This window comes from Mesoplodon mirus, assembly GCF_964341445.2.
Source record: "Mesoplodon mirus genome assembly, chromosome: 3".
Classification (NCBI taxonomy): domain Eukaryota; kingdom Metazoa; phylum Chordata; class Mammalia; order Artiodactyla; family Ziphiidae; genus Mesoplodon; species Mesoplodon mirus.
This window is the reverse complement of record NC_138978.1, coordinates 177,998,262-178,021,640: the sequence shown is the minus strand read 5'-3', so window position 1 is coordinate 178,021,640 and position 23,379 is coordinate 177,998,262. Positions and strand designations below refer to the sequence as shown.

Genomic DNA, 23,379 nt, shown 5'->3' with positions numbered 1-23,379 from the left:
TAGTCCATCTAACCTAACATATCATTTCAGGCCTATGTAACCTTATTGATTTTCTTTCTGCATGATCTGTCCATTGAGGTAAGTGAGGTGTTAACATCCCCTGCTATTATTGTATAACTGTTAATTTCTACTTTTATGTTTGTTAATATTCGATTTATGAATTTGGGTGCTCCTATGCTGGGTGTATAAATATTTACATGTGTAATATCTTGTTGGATTGATCCCTTTATCATTATGTAAAATGCCTTTTTTTTCTTGTTACAGTCTTTGTTTTAAAGTCTATTTTGTCTAAGTATTGCTATTCCAGCTCTTTTTTTGTTTTCATTTGCATAGAATATCTTGCCCATCACCTCACTTTCACTATGTATGTATGTGTGTATCTTTAGATCTGAAGTGAGTCTCTTGTAGGTATCAAATATATGGGTCTTGATTTTTAAATCCATTCAGCTGCCCTTTGTCTTTTGATTGGAACATTTAGTCCATTTACATATAAAGTAATTATTGATAGGTATGTACTTATTGCCATTTTGTTAATTGCTTTCTTTTCTTTTTTGGTAATTCTTCTCTGTTCCTTTTTTCCTCTCTTTCTTTCTTCCCTTATAATTTTATGACTCTTCTCAGTGTTATGTTTAGATTCCTTTCTCTTTATTTTTTGTGTGTCTATTTTAGGTTTTTGGTTTTTCATTACTGTGAGGTTCATATATGTAACAATTCAATGGTCGTTTAAGTTGGAGTGAATTCTAACTACCCTGCATTTTACTCCTACATCCCATGTTTAATGTTCTTGACATCATATTTTACATCCCATTGTTTTGTATATCCCTTAACTACTTATTGTAGATATAGACGATTTTACTACTTTTGTCTTTTAACCTTCCCACTAGCTTTATAAGTGGTGATTCACTTCCTTTATTTTTTATTTTTTTAACATTTTTATTGGAGTATAATTGCTTTACAATGGTGTGTTAGTTTCTGCTTTATAACAAAGTGAGTCAGTTATACATATACATATGTTCCCATATCTCTTCCCTCTTGCGTCTCCCTCCCTCCCACCCTCCCTATCCCACCCCCTAGGTGGTCACAAAGCACCAAGCTGATCTCCCTGTGCTATGCGGCTGCTTCCCACTAGCTATCTATTTTACATTTGGTAGTGTATATATGTCCATGCCACTCTCTCACTTTGTCCCAGCTTACCCTTCCCCCTCCCCATATCCTCAAGTCCATTCTCTAGTAGGTCTGTGTCTTTACTCCCATCTTACCCCTAGGTTCTTCATGACTTTTTTTTTTTTTTAGATTCCATACATATGTCACTGCCTTTATTTTGTGTTTGCTTTTATCAGTGAGGTTATTTTTTCATAATTTTCTTATTTCTGGTTGTGCCCCCTTTTTTTTTTTTCCACTTTAACATTCTTGTAAGGCTGGTTTGGCGTGATGAATGCTTTTAGCTTTGCTTATCTATAAAACTCCTTATCTCTCTTTTAAATCCAAATGAACGCCTTGCCTGGTAGAGTATTCTTAGTTGTAGGTTTTTCCCTTACATCACTTTGAACATATTGTGCCACTCCCTTCTGGCTTGCCAAGTTTCTGCTGAAAAGTCAGCTGATAGTCTTATGGGAGTTTCCTTGTATGTAGCTAGTTGCGTTTCTCTTGTTGCCTTTAAGATTCTATCTTTATCTTTAATTTTTGCCATTTTAATTACAATGTTTCTTGGTGTAGACCTTTTGGGTTTCATCTTGTTTGGGACTCTCTGTGTTTCCTGTACCTGAATGTCTGTTTCCTTTCTCAGGTTTGGAAGTTTTCTGCTATTATTTCTTTAAATAGGTTTTTCTGTCCCTCCCTCTCTCTCTCTTCTTCTTCTTCTGGGACCCCTATAATGTGAATGTTAGTATGCTTGATGTTGTCCCAGAGGTCTCTTAAGCTATCCTCATTTTTTTAAATCCTCTTTTCTTTTTTTCTGTTCAGCTTGTGGGATTTCAACTAATCTGTCTTCCTGATCAGTGATCTGTTCCTTTGTGTTTTCTAATCTACTTTTGGTTCCTTCTAATGTATTTTTCATTTCATTTATTGTATTCTTCAGATCTGATTGGTTATTTTTCTAATAACTCTTTGTTGAAATTCTCACTGTCTTCATCCATTCTTCTCCCAAGTTCAGTGAGCATCTTTATAATCATTACCTTGAACTCTTTACTGGATAGGTTGCTTATCTCCACTTTATTTAATTCTTTTTCTGAGGTTTTGTCTTATTCCTTCATTTGGAACATTCTCTTTTGTCTCCTCATTTTACCTAATTCTCTGTGTGTATTTCTGTGTATTCCTATGTCTCCCAATCTTGGAGATGTTGCCTTATGTAGGAGATGTCCTATGGGGCCTATCACATGCTCCCCTCTGGCCACCAGATCTAGGTGCTCCAGGGGTATTGCCCTATGTAGGCTGCATGCACCCTTCTGTTGTGGCAGGCTGACTGCTGTGGGCACGCTGATAGGTGGGAGTGGCCCCCGACCTGGCTGGCTGTGTGGTCAGGTTGTGCATGACTGCTCAGGCCCACTAGTAGGTAGGACAAGCCCCCAGAGCTAATAAGCTAGAGAGAGGATTCCAAAATGGTGCTTGCCAGTGCTGGCACCAATGTGGTAGAACAAGATCCCCAAAATAGCTGCCGCCAGTGTCTCCATCCTCAGGGGGAATCCCAGTTACCTCCTGCCTTTCTAGGAGACTCTCTAAGATCAGCAAGTGGGTCTGACCCAGGTGTCTTTCAAATTACTGCCTCTATTCTGGAACTTGGAGCATGTGAGGTTTTGCACATGCCCTTTAAGAGTGGAGTTTCTGTTTCCTATAGCCCTCTGGCTTTTCTGAACGCACGCCTGGCTTACTCTCAAAGCCAGGTGTTCTAGGGACTTGTCTTCCCAGTGTGGGACTCTTGGGCTGGGAAGCCTGATATGGGGCTTGGACCTCTCGCTCCTTGGGAACAAGCTTTTTGGTTGTTATATTCATCTTGTTTGTGGGTTTCCAACCTGAGGGTGTGGGTCCTGGGTCCTGCCTATATCATGTCTCTGCTCCTCCTACCCATCTTGTTATGGCTCCTTCTTTATATCTTTGGTTGTGGAAAATCTTTTCTGCTCATCCTCAGGTTGTTCTCACAGAGAGTTGCTCTTTAAGGAGTTGAAATTTTGGCATGCCCATGGGAGGAGGTGAGCTCAAGGTCTTTCTACTCCGCCATCTTGATGCCACTCCCTCAGTTAATATTAATTGATGGTGATGATGACAGTCTGCTCTCCTTCCCCGGATGCCAATACTTGTTCTCTCATTCAGTTTACCCTTTTTTGCTTGTTTTGAGTAAATTTTCTCTAACTTGCTGAAAGTAACAGGTAACTAACATGACATAATAGCTGTTAAGTAGGATAATCATCTGTTTTTATCCTGGTATGGTGATGCTCAAGACCCAGGCTCCTGCTCAGTTTGCTCTAATAAGGGAAGATCTGTGGGGCAATGAGAGAAACTCCCTTTGCTGAAAACAGCAGGTGCCTGTTACATAAATGATGTGGCAACAGAAGCCTTACATGGAAAACACCACTCTAGGAGGGCAGGGAGTTAGGAAGGTGCGGCCCTGGGGTTTGGGGACCCTTTGTTCCCTACAAGAGTTGAACTCCTTCCCTTCAAGTTGGGCTGGGAGGGTGGTGGGGGTGGGATGTGCTGGAGAGGGGAGGGCAGGGCTAGCAGCTGTGCCTAAGTTCACTGGTGAACTCTATGAATGTGAGTCCAATGTCGAGACTAATTGTCATCCACTGTGCATAGAGCTTTCCACTTGGGCAGGAGATGACTTGTTTCTGGCCTTGGCCTCCTTCCTGTCACTGTGGTCTTCCCTGGTCGGGTAAAATCGTCATGACTAAAAAAAAAAAAAAAAAAACAGATCGTCATGACTGTTCTCTGGAAATCTTACAGGCTTAAGAAGGGGCTGGTAGAAGGGATTTTTGATCTCAGGGTCATTTCTGTGGAAGATTTGGAAGCGGTGTTTTTCTAGGACATGAGGAAAAAAGTGACTATCTCAAATACCTCCATGAAGGATGATGCCAAGTGTCCTTGGGGAGGCCCCCAGCTTGGGTATTCTGCTTTCCCCCATACAGCTTATCCTCTAAATCTCAACTCAGAGGTCATTCTCCTCCAAGGAACCCTCCTTCATTTCCTCATTCAGAGTGGATGGTTTCTTCTTTCCTTTCTCCCTGCCTCGTGTCGCTTGAATCTACCTCTGTACGTCGGCTCCCATTTTGTTGTGCTGTAGAAGCCATGGTTTCCGTGGTCGTTTACATGGCCGTCTCCCCCAGCTAGGCTGCTTTGCATTCACTGCCTAGTAAGGGCTTATAATAAATATTTGCTGACTGAGTGCATAAGCGGGGCTCTTCGGCACTTGGAAAGCTTGTTAATCACTTATCCTTCCGCCCTTCTCATTCTAGAACTTTCCCTTCTGTTAGTCTTTCTCCTCTCAAACAATCTGAACTTTTGCCTAATCACTTCCTGTATTCTGAACATGACAATTCCTACTTCCCTCATCCCTGGCTTAGAGAAAGGAAGAAAGGAGTGGGTAGCTGCAAGTGTTAACTTAAGATGTCTTTGAAGTGCCCGCTAGTTGTAGGAGAATTTTGTCCCTTTAAAAATATGGCATTGCTTGAGAGAGTGCTTTTATTCTCACCTCCTCCCTGAGTGGGCTCTCAGTTCAGTAATTTTACAAGTATGTGAGGAAACTGGCAGAGAGGCTTTTGAAATTCAAATGTGTCTTGAAGCTGCATGAAAATGGTGATAAAGGCAGACTGGGAGGTATGGGCAGGGCAGGGCAGGGCTGGAACCCCAAAGATTTGGTCCTAAAATGAACCAGTCACCTTCCAGGTTTAGAAAGTCCACTGAGACACGGGGAAGGCCAGAGACAGGCAGAAGGAGCTTGTGACAGTGAAGGGGAGAGGTGACCTGCCGAGGACAGGCAGAAGATGGCAGAAACTAGAGGCTGCGAGGTTCTGGAGGTGGAAGGATGCTGGAGAGATGACCTCCATCCCTGGAAGATGCCAAGGCCAGCCCTTCAAGATCAGAGACCATGGCCATGGGTTCTAAGGGAGCTTCATGGGTGTTCTTCCACATGGTGGTGGCTTGGCGAGCCAGGAGCCAGACATTACTGCCCTTATCTGCCTATGCTACCTGCCCAGACACAAGTCCGTGAGCAGTAGTTAGTGAGCATTGCTCTGTGAGTGCAGGACTGTCACAGCTCTGCTGGGGCACTGGGACCCTGGGTCTTCAGAATGGAAGCCTCTGCCCTGTGTGTTTGGTCTATGAATCTCAGCTCAAATATTTAACAAAATCACCTGGGATGCTTCTGAAAAATGCATACTCCTGGCTACAGAGTTTATCTGTAGCCGATGGGTATGGCACCCGGAAATCTGCATTTTAAACCAAGTGTCCCAGGCAGTTCTGCTACAGGGGGCTGGAGGATCCTCTTTTGGGATTCAGTGCTGAGCAGTCATTTCTCAAACTTTAAGGTACATATAAATCACCTGGGGATTTTGTTAAAACCCACCAGGTTCTGATTCAGCCGTCTGGGATGGAGCCTAACTTCTGTATTTCCAACAAGCTCCTGGGTGATGCTGGCGATGCCGGTCCTGGGACCACACCTGGAGGCACAAGGTTCTCAGTGTTTCCCCTGGGAACTGGTTAGAAAGGCAGATTCTTAGGCCCCACCCAGACCTACTGAATCTGAAACTGGGTGTAGGGCCCAGCCATCTGTGTTTTAGCAAGACTCCCAGGTGATTCGGAAGTACCGTAACGTTTGGGAATCACTGCTGGATGATGGTGAGGCTTAAAGACACGGGCTGGAGGAGGGGGGCCAGTGGGAGTGCCAGGGCGGTAGAGCAGCGAGCAAAGCCCATGCTGTTACTTCTTGTCCCAGTTTCCTTCTCCTCCAGAAGCGAAACTGAGACCCTTGTGAACCTGAGTGGAGGGAGCCCCTTCCTCATGCTGTTGTGCATGCACGCTTTTCCTTCCGTGTCCCCGGCACCCAGCACAGCTGGTGGTGAGGGCCCACGGGAAATGGTAGGGGGACTAGGGGTGCTGGAGCCCATGCGAGTCGGTCAGAGTGGAAGCTGGTCCCCGAGGAGCAGTTAGGACAGAAGGGTCAGGCGGTTCCTGGGAGTCTGGACAGGGAGCTGGGGAGCCAGAGCGGTCCACGGTGGCTGGGCCGGGGTCTGCAGCACGTCAGTGCACAGCCAAGTCCCAACGGGGGCCTCTGGGCCGAGCTGAGAACTGGGCCCTCCTCGCTCTAGGTGGCCAGGAGCAGTGGGCAGCGGCGGTACGGGCTTGCCGTGCACCTTCTCTCCCTGGGCCTTTTCCTCTCTCCGTTGCCTTCTCCGCATGCAGAGTGAGCCCCTGTGGGTGTCAAAAAAGCTGCAGAAGCTTCCTCAGCGTGGATTAAACGTGCTCAGGGAGGATGGGTGGAGAGAGGGGGAAGAAACCAGGGGTCCCCGTGGCGTTGGACAGTGGGAGGCCTGCAGAGGAAGCCCCCTGGGGCTGGAAGCAGCACTCCGTGGCTCCCCGCCCCACCTCTGTGCCCTCACCGAACTCCTGGCCTCTGCAGGCCGGAAGGAAAATGCTCCTGTTTCCACGTCCTGGGTCACTCAGGCAGGATCTCCTTCCCTTGCTGTCGCCCCCTTTTGCCCCTGTGTTTCTGGGTAACAGGCCCGTGGGGAACATGATCGGTGACTGATTTCCCCTGAGGCCTGGCTCAGTCTCCTGGGAGCAGCCATGAGGCTCTGATCCTGACCGAGACAAGGTCGAAGCAATACTTGGCCCAGGCATTTAGGAGACGTGCTGACAGCGAAGGGCACAGAACCAGGTCCACAGTTCCTGGTGTGCATACAGTCGGCACACATCAGACTAATTTATGGTGACCTTTGTTTTCTTTTTTTTCTTACAGTGTTGTGTTAGTTTCAGGTGTACAGCAAAATGATTCATATATTTTTTTTCCAGATTTTTTTTCATTATAGGTTATTACAAGATATTGAATATAGTTCCCTGTGCTCTACAGTAGGTCCTTGTTGTTTATTTTATATACAGTAGTGTGTATCTGTTGATCTCAAGCTCCTGATTTATCCTGCCCTCCCCTCCCCCAATTTTATGGTGACATTTTTTTTTTACATCTTTATTGGAGTATAATTGCTTTACAATGGTGTGTCAGTTTCTGCTTTATAACAAAGTGAATCAGTTATACATATACATATGTTCCCATATCTCCTCCCTCTTGCGTCTCCCTCCCTCCCACCCTCCCTATCCCACCCCTCTAGGTGGTCACAAAGCATTATGGTGACTTTTTAAATTACAATTCTAGACTAGGTGACTCTCTGTTGAGTATGTACCAGAGTCATCCGCTCTCCCCTTTAAAATATTGGATAAGCACTGTGCAAAATCCAGGAGGTCAAACAGTTTCACATACCAGCATCATCAAATAGGCAACACTCTAGTCGGCCCAACCGGTGTTCCCGCTTAGTCATGCCATCTGAGGTCGGGGTGCCAGCTCTTAGCCGGAGGGACCAGAGGCTGCAGGGAGCCTTGCCCCTGGAGGGCTGGCCTGCCCTCCCAACCTCTAGGCTGGTGCAGACTCTTGCCTGCCTGCTGTGAGGCCGCGCCCTCTGTAGGAGAGCTTTACCCAGAGCAATTAAAGAGCAAGTGGCCTTCTAGCAAGGGACTCAGACAAAATAAGGTTTCCTGGTAGCGCTTGGATGCTTTTCTCACAGTCTTCCATTTAGCAAAATCCCAGGTTCCCAAGCTGCCATCCTGTCCTTCCTTCCCGCTGTCTCCTCCCGATGTGAGTCAATGTGCACCGTTGTTCATTTGGGGACAAATAGAGAACGGCTGTCCATGCTGGACATTTCTGAGAAGATCGCCTCCGCCCTGCTCATCCCAGAAGGGTTCCTCATTTTAGGGCCAGTTTGGTGTGGGCTGGGAAATCAAATGAAAGAGACATTATCTTTTTCTTCTTTTTCATATTCACCGGCTCCTGGGCAGATAAACCTTAGGACAGATACAACAATACAGGACAATACAACGAAGGGAACTGGGTTATTGTTGTTTGAAAACAGGCGGGGATTGGGGTTTTTATGGTTTGAGAGGCAGGCTGTTAAATGACCCTTGGTTTTTCTTTCCACTTGGAAAAGCTGGAAGCCTGGTTTAATCGCGGTGTGGTGGTGGGGGGGGGGGGTCAGAGGAGACCGGATGGAAAATCGGGAAACCAGATTTGGTTCTGGGCCATTTCACTGACTTTCAGGGTAAGAGTGACAAGTCCTGAGAATGGTAACTAGCTCATATGTGATTGTTAACAGTTACCATGATCGCATTCATCGCGATAACGGCATCTTCCTTTCTTTGAGGCTTCTTCCCCTTTGAGAGCACTGTCAGGGGACACCCTGTGTCCCTTCTAGCACCCTTGCTGGTAGGTTGTAAATGTTGGCATCTACAGATGAGATAAATAAGGCTCAACGTGGTTAGCTGCTTTTCTCAATATCACACAGTCGATCATTATGTAACTGGTAAGAATTTATGTAACACTTTGAGATAGTGGGCTAATATTTTTAGCCCAATGTGATCACAGCAGAAAAGCTTGTTGTCTGAGTCAACAGGGTTCACGGAGAGATGGGTGGAATCTCTGGGTCTCACAGCTGCCACTCCCTTCAAGCTACACTCAGCCCCGGAACCTGCCCCTAGGCTTCTGTGGCTTGACTTTTAGGGTGTTTGGTCCCAGCCATGCTTATACCAGCCCCTCAGAAATCCTGCCCCCGTCGGGATGCATGGTGGGAGCCAGGAGCACATCTGCAGCACCAGGGTGCTGGCCACCACTTCTCCGCCTTCACCGCCCCCTCCTCCCCAGTCTTAGGGAATCCCCGCTCTCCCCCAGGGAGCTTCATTCCTTTGCTTCCACTCCAAGCATCCCCTCTCTCTTTCCTCTCCCTCTGGGGGTTAGAAGAGCCTCTCCCTTTGCCTCCTGATACCCCTCTCCTCCACAGCAATAAAATAAGACATTGATACATCATTATAGTATTCTCCCATCATAGGTAAAGGTTACCAGTCAGCTGCAAATCACTTGGGGGCTAAAGCCGGAGAATGAATGGATACATGAATGAATGAGATGATGCATAAGTAGAAATAAAATATTTTTAATACAAATAAAATAAAATTTCCGGGAAAACAAGGCTGTGGATGAAAGCTTAGAGCGGAGCTGAATGTGGCACTTACAGAGGAGAAGAGGTAGCTGCTCTGTTGGACAGAGGGAGCAGTGTCCAGGGACAGAAACCTGCTAGAAGGTTCCTGCACCGCCTTGGGAGGATGTGCAGGGGCCCAGACCAGTAAGGGGCTGTAGAAATAAAAAAGGAAAAACAGATCCAGGTGGCTGTGAAGAAGAAATGACAAGATTTGGAAACAGACGGGTGAGGAAGTGGATGAGACAGAGAAATCAGAGATGGCTATTATTAGCAGAAATCGGAAATTTAGGAGATACAGGTTACAGGTGTTGGGAGGAGAGTGAGTTTTCAGCACATGGTGGTTGTGGACTATTGGGATGGAAATGACTGCCAGGAAATGAAAATTGAGGACGAGAATCTGGGCAGGAAGTCAGGACAGGCGATCCTTCCCAGATGCCACATCCATCCTCTTAGAAGTGATGGAAGAAGCGGGGGAGTGGGTGAAATCTTTGAAGTCTTCACTGACAAGTGTCTGAGCTTTGCTAGCGTGCGCTGAGAGCTTCACCTGACATTGGACTTCTGCGTACGTCAGGGCAGGGGATAGTGGGAGGAGGCTGTGTTGTCATCATACTCTCGTGACAGGCCCCCACCCCTCAGTTTATGATGGTGACACACACAGGGGATGAGAAGGCTGGGTCCCAGCAGGAGGGGAATAAAATGAACATTTACCCAGAACTTGACCCACATCAGGCCTGGCGTTAATCCATTAAATGATGAGTAAGTGGCCGTTTTAGATGGGCTTGTGCAGAACCCGCCCAGGTGGTGACTGTCACCTCTCTGCTTTTGTTCTCACGGTTCCTCTTCCTGGAATGCTGACCTCTGGCTTCCTCGCATGATTAGGTTTTACTCATCCTTTCAAGTTCCCTGGATTCCGCCTTGATCGCAAAACCTTCTGTGAGCCCCCCTGGTTGGAGTGAATTGCAGTCTTTTCAGCAACCCCACAATACCTGTATTGAGACCACTTATTTAGTATTTATAACTCTGTGAAGCAGGGCATAATAAGACACGGGAATTCAATAGACTGTGGCCTGCGTGAAACAGTCCCTCTGTTGTATGAGAGAATGAGATTGACACCATTCCAACAGCTTGTCTTATGAAGGAAACAGTGTTCCACAGTGTGAGGGGATGACTCAGGATGGAGGGCGGGTGGGCAGTGCTCCCCTCAGCCTTTCTGTGGTTGGCCGGGGAGATTCAGGGGCGGTCTTTGTATAACTGAGATGAGCAAGGTTGGGAGGGGACAGCTAGTCCAACTGCCCACACGAATGAATAAGCATTATGCCCGCCTGGTGGTCATGCAGCCCCTGCCTCAGCATGCCCAGTGCTTGTGAAAGGAAGGGCGGGCTGGCTGATCGGGGGAAGGAGAAAGAGGGGTGATTACCACTTTGCTTTTCTCACTGATGACTCATTTTGTACCACACACGATGGGTTAAATCACGCTGTGGTTAAGAAACAACTCCCAAATCTCAGTAGCTTAGAACGCGGTCCAGCGGTCAGGGCTCCACGCTTCCATGGCAGGGGGCACGGGTTCGATCCCTGGTCGGGGAACTAAGATCCCTCATGCCCTGCGGGGCAGCCAAAAGAAACCCAAAAACACCCCACCAGTTTCTTTCTTGTTCATGTTTGGTGTCCATCACCGGCTGCCCCAGCGCGCTTCTCCTCACTTATGGCTTCAGGGTGCTGGAGGACCCTCCAGCCTAAGTGCGTTTTGCTGTGTCAGAGGGCAGAGAGAGAGAGAGAGCCTGGAGCGCTTTGCATTGGCTGGTAAATGCTCCAGCCATTTCTGCTCACAGCCCTTTGGCCCCACCTTCCCGACGACGGATACGGGAAGTGTGTGGAGGGCAGCGGTAATGCCCGCCGGTCAAGGCTGGTGCTCATGGCCTGGCCCATTCACTGGGTCCATAGATCTCCCCTGCCATTGCGACAGGGACTGCCTGGGGAAGCCATTGCGACAGGGACTGCCTGGGGAAGCGGGAGAGAAACACTGTGTGGACGTAAAGGGCACCCTCGCCCTCCCACCCGCAAGGATGCTGCTCAGTGACAGGAAGGGGCAGCTGGGGAGAAGCCACCCCGAAGAGCAGCATGGATTCTGCAGCTTTGATCCCACCCCCAGTAGGTGGGGCACCTCTGGACCCAGCTGGCCTCCCTTAATCAGTTTTCCTCAGTGTGGTGACAGTGACAAATCCTCCCTGCTCAGCAGGTTGCAGCTTCCGCTATAAATCAAGCCTCGAAGAGAGAAGAAACAGTGGTGCTGAATAGAGGGACCTGAGATCCAAACTGTAATCAGTCAGAGATTTGTGAGACGGGGATGATCCAGGCCTGGGGTGGCTGTGTCTTAACATGTTAATTACCTCGGCCTAAGTGGCTGAAATCAATGATTAAAAAATGTAGAGACATGCATAGTAGAGGTCACAGCCACTACCCCCTGGGGCTGGCAGGCTGAGAAAGGGGGCTTTCTCTTCGAACAGGAGGAGGTCAGGTGGTGTCTTGGCTGGCCGCAGATGGGGTTGGAAAGGATGGCTGCAAGGTCCTGTGAGGAGAAATGATGGGACGTACCCCCTCCCACCAGGTCGTTGAGGCTCACAGGGGCTAGCTGTGCCGGTTCACCCACTGAGGCCACTGCCTCTGGACCGCTGGCTCTTGTACGTCGATTCCAGGTTATTGCCCGAGAATTCTAAGAGGCGGGTCAATGCAATTCATTCTTCACTAGACTTGAGAATGAAGAAGATGCCACTTAGTTACAAAATGCATTTCTTAACACCTGTGCCTCTGCATGTATTTATTCCAAATGTGTGTCCCCCACTGTATTTCCCATCTGGGGCGGTTAGCTCATCTGACTAAAGTGAGAGATGAATGAGACCAAAGTCATGTTCTTTTCCCAAATAGGAGAGTTCAAGGCAGTTTGTTTCCCATCCAGAGAAATCTTGGTTTGTGACCACAGGCTGCATCCCTAATGCCAGCCAACCATGCTCCAAACATAGGCACTTGGTCAGTTCAATTCATTTTATCAAATACTTGTTCAGTCTCTGCTAAGTACAAAAAAGCACTTTGCAAGTGGAGATGAGAAAAGAATAGAGCTTGGCCAAGACGGCTCATAGACTAGTGGGGTAGATCCGTGTGTGTCGAGGGGTAGGAAAGAAGGTAATGACTCCATCATGGACACGTTATGGAAAGTCCCCCTGAGTGAGGGTCGGAAAGCATGCTGTGGGGCTGCAGGGTGGGGTGACGTGAGGTGGGGTAGTGTGGGCCGAGCTTCCATTAGAAAGTGCTGTTTGAGATGGACCTTGAAGGATGGTTAGAATTTGCTAGACGGAGCGAAGCATTCATCGTGGTCTAAACCAGTACTGGTCCACGGCCTGTTAGGAACCGGGCCACACAGCAGGAGGTGAGCAGCCGGCGAGTGAGCGGAAGCTTCATCTGCCGCTCCCCAGCGCTCCCCAGCGCTCGCATTAGCGCCTGAACCATCCCCCCATGGAAAATTGTCTTCCATGAAACTGGTCCCTGGTGCCAAAAAGGTTGGGGACCGTTGGTCTAAATGACACACAGAGGCTATCCCCCTATATATACATGAATATGTATATACACATAATGAATATATATATTAACTGGCTCCGGTACCTTAAAGAGGAGAACTTACCAGAAATGGGTCACGGTCCAGGGGCAGTGACTCTGGGATGCTGCAGGGAGGACCTCTGTGTCACCAGCATGTCAGAGGAAGTGTCCAGGCAGGCGGACGTCAGCCGCTATAGATGCAGGAGTGACTTTTCCTCCCTCTAACGCAGGCCTGTGTCTCTGCTCCCTCTTCAGCTGGTGCTGCCAGAATACTCCATCCACAGCCTCTTCTGCATCATGTTCCTGTGTGCTCAGGAGTGGCTCACCCTGGGGCTGAATGTCCCTCTACTTTTCTATCACTTCTGGAGGTAAGTCTGCTTGGGACTGCCCTGTCCTTTCCCTTTTCTGCTTGGTCAGCCTGCCCTCCAGAGACGATGTCCCCCCAGATGGACCAGCCACTTAGTGCCCTCCTCTCATCCCTTCCCTTGGTGACCCTTTCCTCAAAGCCTTCTTTGCAAGCTGTTCTCAGACAATAATTCAGTAAGGGAAGGCCCTTCCTGTAGGTTCCACTAACCACAGCCTCAACTCTCACAGATCAGCGTTAAAGGCAGCTAGAGCATTATTCACAATAGCCGCAGAGTAGAAACAACCCAAATGTTCATCAGAAGATGAATGGATAAACACAATGTGGTATATCCTTTCGATGGAGTCTTATCGGGCAACAAAAAGCAATAAAGTATTGATACACACTACAACATGGGTGAAGCCTGAACAAATTACAAGTGAAAGAAGCCAGTCACAAAAGGCCATTTATATGCAATGTCCAGAATAGGCAAATCTATAGAGACAGAAAGTAGATTGGTGATTGCTAGGGGCTGGAAGGGAGAGGGAGTGAGGTGCGACTACACTGTTTTCTTTTGAAAGGGATGAAAATGTTCTGAGATTAGATACTGGTGGTGGTTGTACAACTCTTATGAATATACGAAAAACTGCTGAATTGTATACTTTTAAAAGGTGAATTTTTTTGACAGATGAATTATATCTTAATAAAAATAGCCCACCTACCATATGGGCTGGATTTTCTGGGACTGTTCTGATTTTAAATCTCTTCCCTGCTAAGACCGTGCATCAGATCACGTGATTTAGGTAAAAGAGAGTCACCGTGTGGGTGTATAGGAGGCAGGGAGGGGGAATACGAAAGTAGTCTAGAATGCAGATGTGCAGATAAGGTAACCACACTTTCCCCTCGACCCCCAAACATTTAATCATTGTCATTACAGCATACAATGTAGCCTGTATTTAGTCACATCTAGAACATTCACCCCTTCATTTAGCAAACATATGGAACACATGCTACATGCCAGACATTATGGGGGCTTCCAAGATGAATGTAAAATATAATCGTTACCCCCAAGGAACATATACCCTAGTGGTAGAGGGAAATAGATTCTTACCAGATATATAAGGAACATAGGTAGGAGTGTAGAGAAATGGAAATGTGACCCTGGGGAATCTGGAAAAGCACATTCGAGGTTAAGGGACTAGCCTGCTCAGATGTAAGAAAGCACCTGGTGTGTCTGGGGAACAGTGATTGCTCAGTGTGCTTGGATGTGTGGTTCTCAGATAGAAGGGAGCAGAGATGGGGTTGACAGCTGGGGATCAGGGTCTGAAATGATTTGATAGAAAGTTGGAGTTAATTTATTCTGTAGGAGAGGGATACCTCTCAGAAGTTTTGAGGAGGAAAGTGGCAGCGCCTGATCCAATTTTTAGGAAGGTGACCCTGACAGCCGTGGGAAGGCTGGGTTGGAGGGTGAAATTTTGAGGACGAAATCCAGTTAGGAAGTTCTGATGAAATTCCAGGTGGAGAGACTGGAGGCTTGAAGTTGGAAGTTGGAATGCAGAGAGAAGGAGAGGGTTTGGAGCGGTAAACTGGACATGCCTTGGCCAGTAATTGGATGCAGGAGGTGAGGGAGAGGGAGTGTCTAGGCTGGGTGGCTGGGAGGTGACCAAGAGCAGGACGCAGGTTGGGGGGAGGAAATAAGCCGATTCAGTTACATAACAAAGTCCTTCTATGTAAAGGTAACCTACTAAAATCTGAATTTAGAGAGAAGTCACATAGCAGCATAATGCTGTTGAAATGTATTGCCTACCCACTCAGAGACTTTCCATGCCTACCTCCTCTGGTATCCACAGCAAACGGGTGCTTTGGGGTTGCCCCTCCCTGTTTTACACACAGGTTACGAAGACTCACAAAGGTTACGTCATGGCCCAGAATCACTCAGCTGGGATATGGCAGGGCCACCTCTCTATGAATTGCAGGCCATGTCCTTGTCACCTAGGGGCTGGCTCTTCTCCTTCTAAAACAAATTTATCCCAGGTCCTTCAGATAGTGTGCTGTCAATCCAAGGTATCAGAAATGTGGTTAATTTACAAAACTTTGATTGGTACACTGCTTCTTAGGGCTATCACTCCTCCAAAAGGGAGGGCAGGAGAGCCAGCTGTGTCCTTAAACTTGGAACGTTTCCATGTAAAAGAAGGGAGTGACTGCAGTCTCCTTGCCAGTAGGAGCTTGTCTTCCTTTTTTGAATCCCTGACAGGGTCTAGCCTAGTTCTGGCAATTCGTTAAGTACTCAGAAAATGAAAGAAAAAGGAGTGAGGAGGGCAGGTGTCCTTTAAAAAATAAGAGTCCTGATTTTCCTTGGGGTCCAGTGGTTAAGACTCAGCGCTTCTACTGCAGGGGGCGCGGGTTCAATCCCTGGTCTGAATGCTGCGCAGTGTGGCCACAAAAAAAAAAAAAAAGAAAAGAAAAAATAAAAATCAGAGTCCTTGAAACCCCTCTATTTCATTTCTGCTTCCCCCTCGTTTCCAAAGGTCCAGCCGAGCGATGTTTCTAGATAAAGCCCCCTCTGCCCTAGCTCCCAGTTTGCTTAAATACAAGTAGAACGCAGAACTTTTGTTCAGTACCTGTTCTTTGAGATTTTTTTGGACCCATCACCTCACACAATTGTCACAACAGCCCTTTGGAGTAGGCAGTTTCAGTCCCATATTGCAGATGAGAAAGTTGAGGCTTAGAGAGGTTAACAGTTGACCTGAGGAATCTCAGTCTGGTGACGGGTGGGCCTCAGGGCCCTGGCTCTGTCCACTGGGCCACTCAGCCACCCTGTCACCCCTTCCTCCACTTATTGAGGCCTCCTGGGAACAAGGCCGCAGCAAAAGCAAATAGGTTGTGAAATCTGCTCCTGGGCAGAAGAGAGATGAGTGGCCTGGAGGGCTGTGAGCTGGCAGATGTCATTGAATCTGGCTTGCGATTTCCTCTCTGCATAGCGTGGATGACAGATAATGTCAGTGCAGTCCTTTGAAGCAGATGAAGAGGGAACTGAAATACCAGCTCTGTGAGTGGCTACGTTACAGAGATGCTCTTCAAAGCCGATGTGATTAAGCCCGTCAGACCACTCGTCTGGTCCCCGCTGTCACTCGAGGACCACGGCCTGTCCCAGAACCTCACAGGAGCCACTCATTTGCACCCGGCCTCCTGATTCCATTACCAGACTGACAAAAAGAACAGCCCGCTGCGTGATTTCAGCTGCGCTTTGTTCTCCGGCTTTGAATGAGGCCCTGGCTGAGGCCCTGGGGGCAGCAATCTGGTGAGGGCCAGAGGGACAGCCTCAGGGACAGGACTTGCCTCCTGCCTGACCACTTCCCAAGGTCTCACACAGCGCAGTGGGAGAGTTTCTCTCCTTCCGGGAGCAAGGCCGGTTTGCGTTGAGCTGAGGTGATGTTTTGAAGAAGGTGATGTTTTGAAGAAGGCGAAGTCTGTGTTCACCTCTCTCCTCCCACTGCCCTTTGGTTTACCCAGTTTCCCTCAGGGGCCGCTCTCTCCCCGCGATGGCCAATATTCTGTTTGCTGTTCTGGGTCCTTCCATCAAGAAGAAAATTACCTGTAAATTACTCCACACTCAAGTGGGAATATAATGTCCCTCCCGGAGTATTCAGGATTCTAAAAGGGGGTCTGAGAGTAGGATAACCCAGAAGTAATTAATGTTTAATCCAAATAATTAATGTTCATGGTAGAGCTCTGGTACAGGGACACCAGGCAGCGGATATGCAACTGACATCAACCCGCGCCTGTGCCCCTACTGGCAACCCCAGATCCATACACATGGTGGACCTCCCTCTGCTACCCCCTCACCCCACCAGCCCACATCCCTGGAGAAAGGAGGCTCTTCCTGGTATCTCCCAGGTACCACCAGGGGACACGTTTTCCTTCTGTCAGAGCAGCTGTGTGTGAGGTGTACCTGACACTGGTGGATCTGAGTATTTGGGCGTTACTACCTGCTAGAAGACAGTGGCTGAGCCACTTTCTAGCAGTGCCTGGGCTGTAATTTGGGCAGTGATTCTGGCCGAAGGCAGACAGCTGCTTAGCAGAGATTCCTCGGATTGGAAGTCTGGCATCAGGGGACTCAGCCCAGACGACTTCAGAGGTCCTGTCCAAGCCTCAGAGCCGATGATGCCGTGCACTCTTTCTCTGCAGGTACTTCCACTGTCCGGCAGATAGCTCCGAATTAGCCTACGACCCGCCGGTGGTCATGAACGCAGACACCTTGAGTTACTGTCAGAAGGAGGCCTGGTGTAAGCTGGCCTTCTATCTCCTCTCCTTCTTCTACTACCTTTACTGGTGAGTTTCTGCCCCTCCTGGTGGGTTTGACTCCTGCAGCAAATGGAGAAAATTTCCGGCTTTGGCAGGTGGGAGTCCCAGCCTGTCGAGGATGCTGCCAGCCACCTAACTGGTTCAGGAGAAAGAGCTTCTGTGTAAAGAAGTGGGAGGGGCAGAAGGTCCTGCTGGGGGCCTTGCTGGCTGGCAGGAACATCCTTTGGGCTACACGGTGAGCACACAGTCTGCCAACCCCTCTTAGGAGATTATTGATGAGGTCCACTTGGTGACACCTTCCCCATGCATGGGGCGCCCTGCCCCCAGCAACTCCACAGCTCAGGCACTCAGGTCACCTGTGGCCCTAGATACATAGCCTCGTTGCCCCCTAGTCTGTGTGAAAGCAGTCTCGGGGACCACAACAGAGACCCCCCGTGGCAGTCAGTGTTTCACAAATGGGCATGTTGGGCCATTAAGCGCTTATGCTTACAATTCTCCTAATATTATGTAACACCATTCTAATGAAATAAAACATGCTGGGTTTGTAATTCTGTTTCAGGAATCTCCCCTCTTTTCACCTCTTTATTCAGGACATCCTAACTAAGCAGATAGCTATAAACAGACTGTCTCGTGGTTTGATACCCCAGACAGTGTCTTTTCTGAAAATGTCTCTCCTCCTTCCTGTTCCTCTTTGGGCTCATCTCTGGGGTGTCTCACCTGTCACCTTGCTCTCCTGTCGCTACCTGCACCAGACCATGCTATCTCCAGGTACCCCAGCACTGTCTCCAAAGTGGCCGGGTGGCCAGTAGCCGGGTGAGGAAGAGGAGGCTGGGGATGTTAGACTCCAAGGCTGCCTCAGGGTTCAGGTTAGGCTGGGGCAGCATGGGAAGCAGCTGCATTTATCCAGCATTTAAAAACGAGCCATTCTTCGAGCAAAGAGCTCGATATGTATTGCTCAGTGTATGAGCTAAAGGCTATCATTATCGGCATGTTAACAATGAGGAAACCTCGTCTGAGACATTAGATCATTTTCCCATGGTCACAGCTCAGAGTGACACAGTGAGAAGTCCCTCTCAGGTCCTATCCCAAAGATTGAGCTCTTAACTGCTGGCTGTCTTAGGAAACCTCTAGAAAAGTCTTTATCGAAGTGTGGTCTTTGGACCTCCTGCATCAGAATCAGGGGGTGAGGGGGGTGTGCTTCTTAACAGTGCAGATTCCTGGGCTTAGATCTGCTGATTCAGGATTCTGGGGCTAAGCATCACTCCGGAGTTGCTGCCTGGGTCCACCTCGTCTCCTCTCTGCGTCCCCAGGGTCCAGAAGACTCAGACGCCCTGAGTCTTCTCCTATAACCCTCAGGGCTGTAACTGCCTCCGGAATAATTCAACCCTGGAGGGGATTCGGAATATTCTACCACATTCTTTTTGGAGTCAAGGGTTGGTTCAGGCTCAGGGTGACCCCTTCCCTCCTCTTCCTGGATGGAGTGTCCTGGGACAATGCCTGCTTCAATTTGCAAGGAGCCTGAGGGTCTCTGAAGCCTCTCTGGAGCTTTCCGAGGTGCCCAGCAGATTGGCCCAGGCCTCCCTGATCTAAGTCTGAACTCTCTAGCAACTAAAGCTTGCTCAGGCTGCTTCCTGTCATGGGCAACTCTCATGGGCTTAGCGATTTGGCACCTTGGGCTAACAAGAAGGTCCACTTTCTTCCCTGGAGTGTGCCCAGCCTCTTTGCAGGGCTGCAGACAGCTCCTCTGCTGAGTCATAGGCTCGGGGGGCCTGTCCCCAGAGATAGCATTGCCCCTCCTCAAAGCCAGCAGAATGAGGGCAGTGCTTTCCCTGGCTCCTGCCCCGTTAGCCTGGGATCCTCTTTAATCTGGGTGGAGACTGAAGCAGATCAAGCTTCCTCATTTCAGTTTTGTTGCAGCGTCTGCTGGAGCCTAAGGCGCCGGAGGGAACAGGGCGTAGGAGTCATAGGAGTTTACAGATAGAGAGCTACTCTGCTGTCTGTCTGCTGGGCTGTGGTGGCCATATTGGGGCTCCTGCCCAGTTAGATGGCTGTGATCATCCTGTAACTGATTATGTTCCAGGCATTCTGTTCAGTTTGGTGCTGCCTTTATGTTACATGTGTTAATTACTTTGTTTCCAAAACAAAATGGGTATCAATTGCTCCTCCCGCCTCAACTGGGACCCTGGGTGGCAACCAGGGCTCTGCCTTCTTTGTTGAACCTGACCTCTTGGAGCTCTTCAGGGCTCCTCAAAGATCCTGTTTCTCCCACCTCAGGGGCTCCCAGCCCCTTAGCTCCAGGCTTGTGGAGAGCCAGGACTCTCAGCCCAGGCCACTCTTATAGGGACGGAAGAGGACCCACATGCATGGAGAGCTGCCTCTGAGCTGAGCACAATGATAGAGACTCAGGAGACAGCAGCTGGGAACCCTATAAAGGTGGGGTGTGTTTTACAGTTTGAGGTTCCTGAGGGGTTCCTAAGGACCTCATGGAGATTAAGAAATGTGTCTGAGGTCCTAGCGGATAGTTAGCAAAGTACCTGGCCCCGGATTCTGGGCTGTCTTCCCACTGTGCTGTGCGAAGCATCCCAGCATCCAGTGCCACCCGCTTCTCAGGTTGCCTTGTGGACCAGGAGACGTTTGCAGGTTACATGGGATGGGGATTACTTAATACTAATACTGATGCTAATATTAAAACTAAAAATGATAGAAGCTGGTTAGTCTAGTGTGGATTCTGCCTGCTCAATATAAAGATCTTTTCAAATCAAGGGTGTAAACCAGGATGATATTATCGACCTACGTAGTACCACCCTCCTATCCATTTACTCTGGATCATGCCTGCGTCCCCTCATGTTCATTTCTGTCACTCAAATTAGGTTATTTATGGTTAACTTGATGGCAGAGGCCTCAACTGTTTCATTCCCCTCTGTACCTGCAGTGCCCTGGCCAGCGCCCGGCACATAGTAGGTGCTCACTAAACCCTTGTTTTCGCTACAGCTTAGACGTACACTCCCTTGAGGCAGGGGCTGCACACTCGCCATTGTTTCCCAGCACCAAGAAGAGCGCCTGGCCCGCAGGAGGCGCTCAATAAATACTGAATGAATGAGGGAAATGAACGTGAGTAGACAAATACAGTGAAGCTCCGTGTTACAACAGAAAGAGCACTGGCTTCGGTGTTGGGACGTGGCTCCTAGACTTGCTGTGTGACCCTGAGCAATCCACTTTTCAGCTGACCCCCGTACTTCCCCACGTTGGATAAGGCCCCTCTAGTGCCAGGCCTGGCCAGTGAGGCTCTGTGTACATGAGGTGCATCAAGTTCTCAAAGGCAGAACTTCAGCTACTCAGAGGGGCTTGTCCGGGCTTCGCAGCTGGAGAGGGTTAGAAATAAAACACTTTAGTTTCTCGCCTTTGGTTTTGTTTCTTAGATTATCCTTTCTTCTCTCTATACTGTGAAAAGGTTGTTGTATTTCTTTCTGCCAAATGGATAGAGTGTATATTTTGGTGTGGAACATGCTTCATTGTTTCAGAATTAGCCTGCAGCCCTTTCTAAGAGCACAGGGATGCGTGACCCCCTCCTTGGGAGTGCCGGGGCTCCACCTTAGGACACAGGCTCTTCATGCATGTTTAATGCCTGGGCTCTGTTAGAAAAAGTAGGGCTAGGGAGTTACCCAATTAAGAATTCATCCAGTTTGTGTGCCCAGAGGGCCTGTGTTCACACAAAAGTCCTTACAATAGCGATGATGATCATTTCCCTAGCACTGCCATATCATCCACCATAATCTGGGAGCCCCTGGACACAGCCATCACATAGCATGTGGCAGCTGGTGGCATAAAGAATCCACTGCACCCCTCCCACCCCTGGGGACCTGCCCTGCAATTGCAGGAAAGAGGAATAATGGCCACGATAATCATCCTGATGAGAATAATGACAGGCAGTCAGAGCAATCACATCTCTCATCCAGGAACACAGTATGGTCTCATAACAACGTTTAGTCCAACATTGTGGGAAGTAGTAGGGGGAAGAGTCCAGGGAGTAGATAAGACGCTCTCGTGACAGGAATGAGAAAGAAGCAAGGGGTCTGGCTTTTGGAAGGTGCCTCTTTTGAGGGCCGGCTGAGGTCTTTTGTGGGCTCCCACTAATGCCTTCTTTTCCTCTTCTTTCTGCATCCAGCATGATCTACACTTTAGTGAGCTCTTAACTCAAAGACCACGCACATCCTCAGAGACTGGGATGGGAGAGGCCCGAGGCTGCGCAGTCCACTTCTGCTGGTGATGGGAGAAGGGACCAGTGTGGGGATGTGACAGACAGAGACGGGCAGACACTCTGAATCAGGAGCCGGAAGCATGCAGCAGCCAGCGGCCGAGTGCGCACGTGTTGTCACCCTGTGTATCAGTCTTTGGCGTTCACACCCCACACTCGGGCCGTAGATCCCTTCTGAGCAGCGGGGGCACGAGGGGTGAGGAAACGCGAAACCTCTTCTGAGCGAGAATTGCTGCTTCCTGAATCCACTTTATTGAATGGCTCCCTGAAGTTCACACTGCGTTCCTGGGCCGCGGGCGTGGAGGCTGGATGGCTGGCAGGTGCCTGCTAAGGAACGGCGTGACCCAGGGTCAAGGCTGTATCTGTGGGACTGATTGAAGTCCTCAAGTCACCGGCTACCTGAGACTTTCGTGTTTCTTCCGAGCCCTGGCCACGCCCTTCTCTTCAATGGGAGGGGCCTGAAAGGTGTGCAGATTTGCCTGGGGCTATAACCAGCCCTGAGCCTGCAGGGGTGTCTGTTTTCCAGCTCTGCTTTGTAAGAGCCCAGCTTAGGATGTTAGTGACATCACAAACTGAGTTTGGGACAGTATGTTGGTAAAGAGTTATGGCCAAAGTCAGGGCTGGGGGGTGGTGAGATGGGAAGCGGGGAAATCATAGGAAAAAATGATTTTTTAAACACTGATGACATGTTCAAGGCGTTATTTCTTCACCACCACAAACTGTATTCTTCTGTTGTCATCCCAAACTATCACAGAGTCGCTGAATGCAACTCAATTTGTCAACACCAGTCAAAGCTACTGACTTTTAAGGCTCCCAAAACAATTCTGAGGCCAGAAATAGCTGGAGTGGCAGCTCTGTACTGTGGGCATCCAGCAGCCGAGAAGTGAGACAACATAATTATAGCTTCATTTATGACGCTGCGTCATTCGTGCTGTTCGGTTCAACACAAGGACATTAGCTCATTTAGAATTTTCCATTCGACATTCTCTCCTTTTTGGGTAGGAGTTGTACTCGGGGGTTGTAAATAATGACAAGGCTGAGATTTTTATTATGTTTAAATTGGGCACCATGATTTTGACCTTATTCCCCAAACTTCCCTTCTTTTCTTCTGTTTGACATACACAGGCTATTTATACATATACCAGCTTCCACCTGAAGGCCGTGACTCAGGTTTATGAATGGTGTTTGTGTAACGCATGTGCTGTGTTTAAAACGCAGCGACCGCTTGAGTGTCTCGCCTACCTGGCTGTCTCATTTAAACGCATTACAGGCTGGCTTCATCTCCATATGGATGGTAAAATGGTAGGTGGACAAAGAAGTTTCAGAAAAGCATTTTCCTTCTAAAACTTCTACCGAAAACAAAATGTAGACTTCTGCTCTGAGGTTGAAGGTATGGAACCGGAGGATTCAAGGCAATATTTTGGGAAGCAGGGTTCGCTTTGGCCAATACCCACTGTCCTGGCCGAGTAACTGTGGTTGCGGTGGAGAGTTTCCTTTAGGGCTGGTTGGCTCCGTCTCTAACTCCATTCCTGAGACAACCAGCCGCCTTCATCCAGAGACGCCAGCCCTGGGGTCCAGGCTGCAGGCAGCAAATCTAACCCCACCACCATCTTGCAAATGCAACTGAGGTCAGAGGGTAAATGGTCCATGTTACTTCTCACCAC

General features: G+C 48.8%; 1 protein-coding gene across 3 annotated transcripts in view; it reads left to right on the top strand.

Moving 5' to 3' along the window:
- CNIH3 (cornichon family AMPA receptor auxiliary protein 3) overlaps positions 1–21,773 on the top strand; it is a 117,402-nt gene extending 95,629 nt beyond the window's left edge. For 2 of the 3 annotated variants that reach the window (XM_082615478.1, XM_082615477.1), the window contains 3 exons: positions 13,068–13,180; positions 17,344–17,487; positions 21,626–21,773. In XM_082615478.1, the coding sequence (XP_082471604.1) occupies positions 13,068–13,180; positions 17,344–17,487; positions 21,626–21,653 (285 nt within the window). In that variant the 3' untranslated portion in view covers positions 21,654–21,773. The remainder of the gene's footprint in view (positions 1–13,067; positions 13,181–17,343; positions 17,488–21,625) is intronic. The other variant, XM_082615479.1, reaches the window with a different exon arrangement.
- The last annotated feature ends 1,606 nt before the right edge of the window (positions 21,774–23,379 follow it).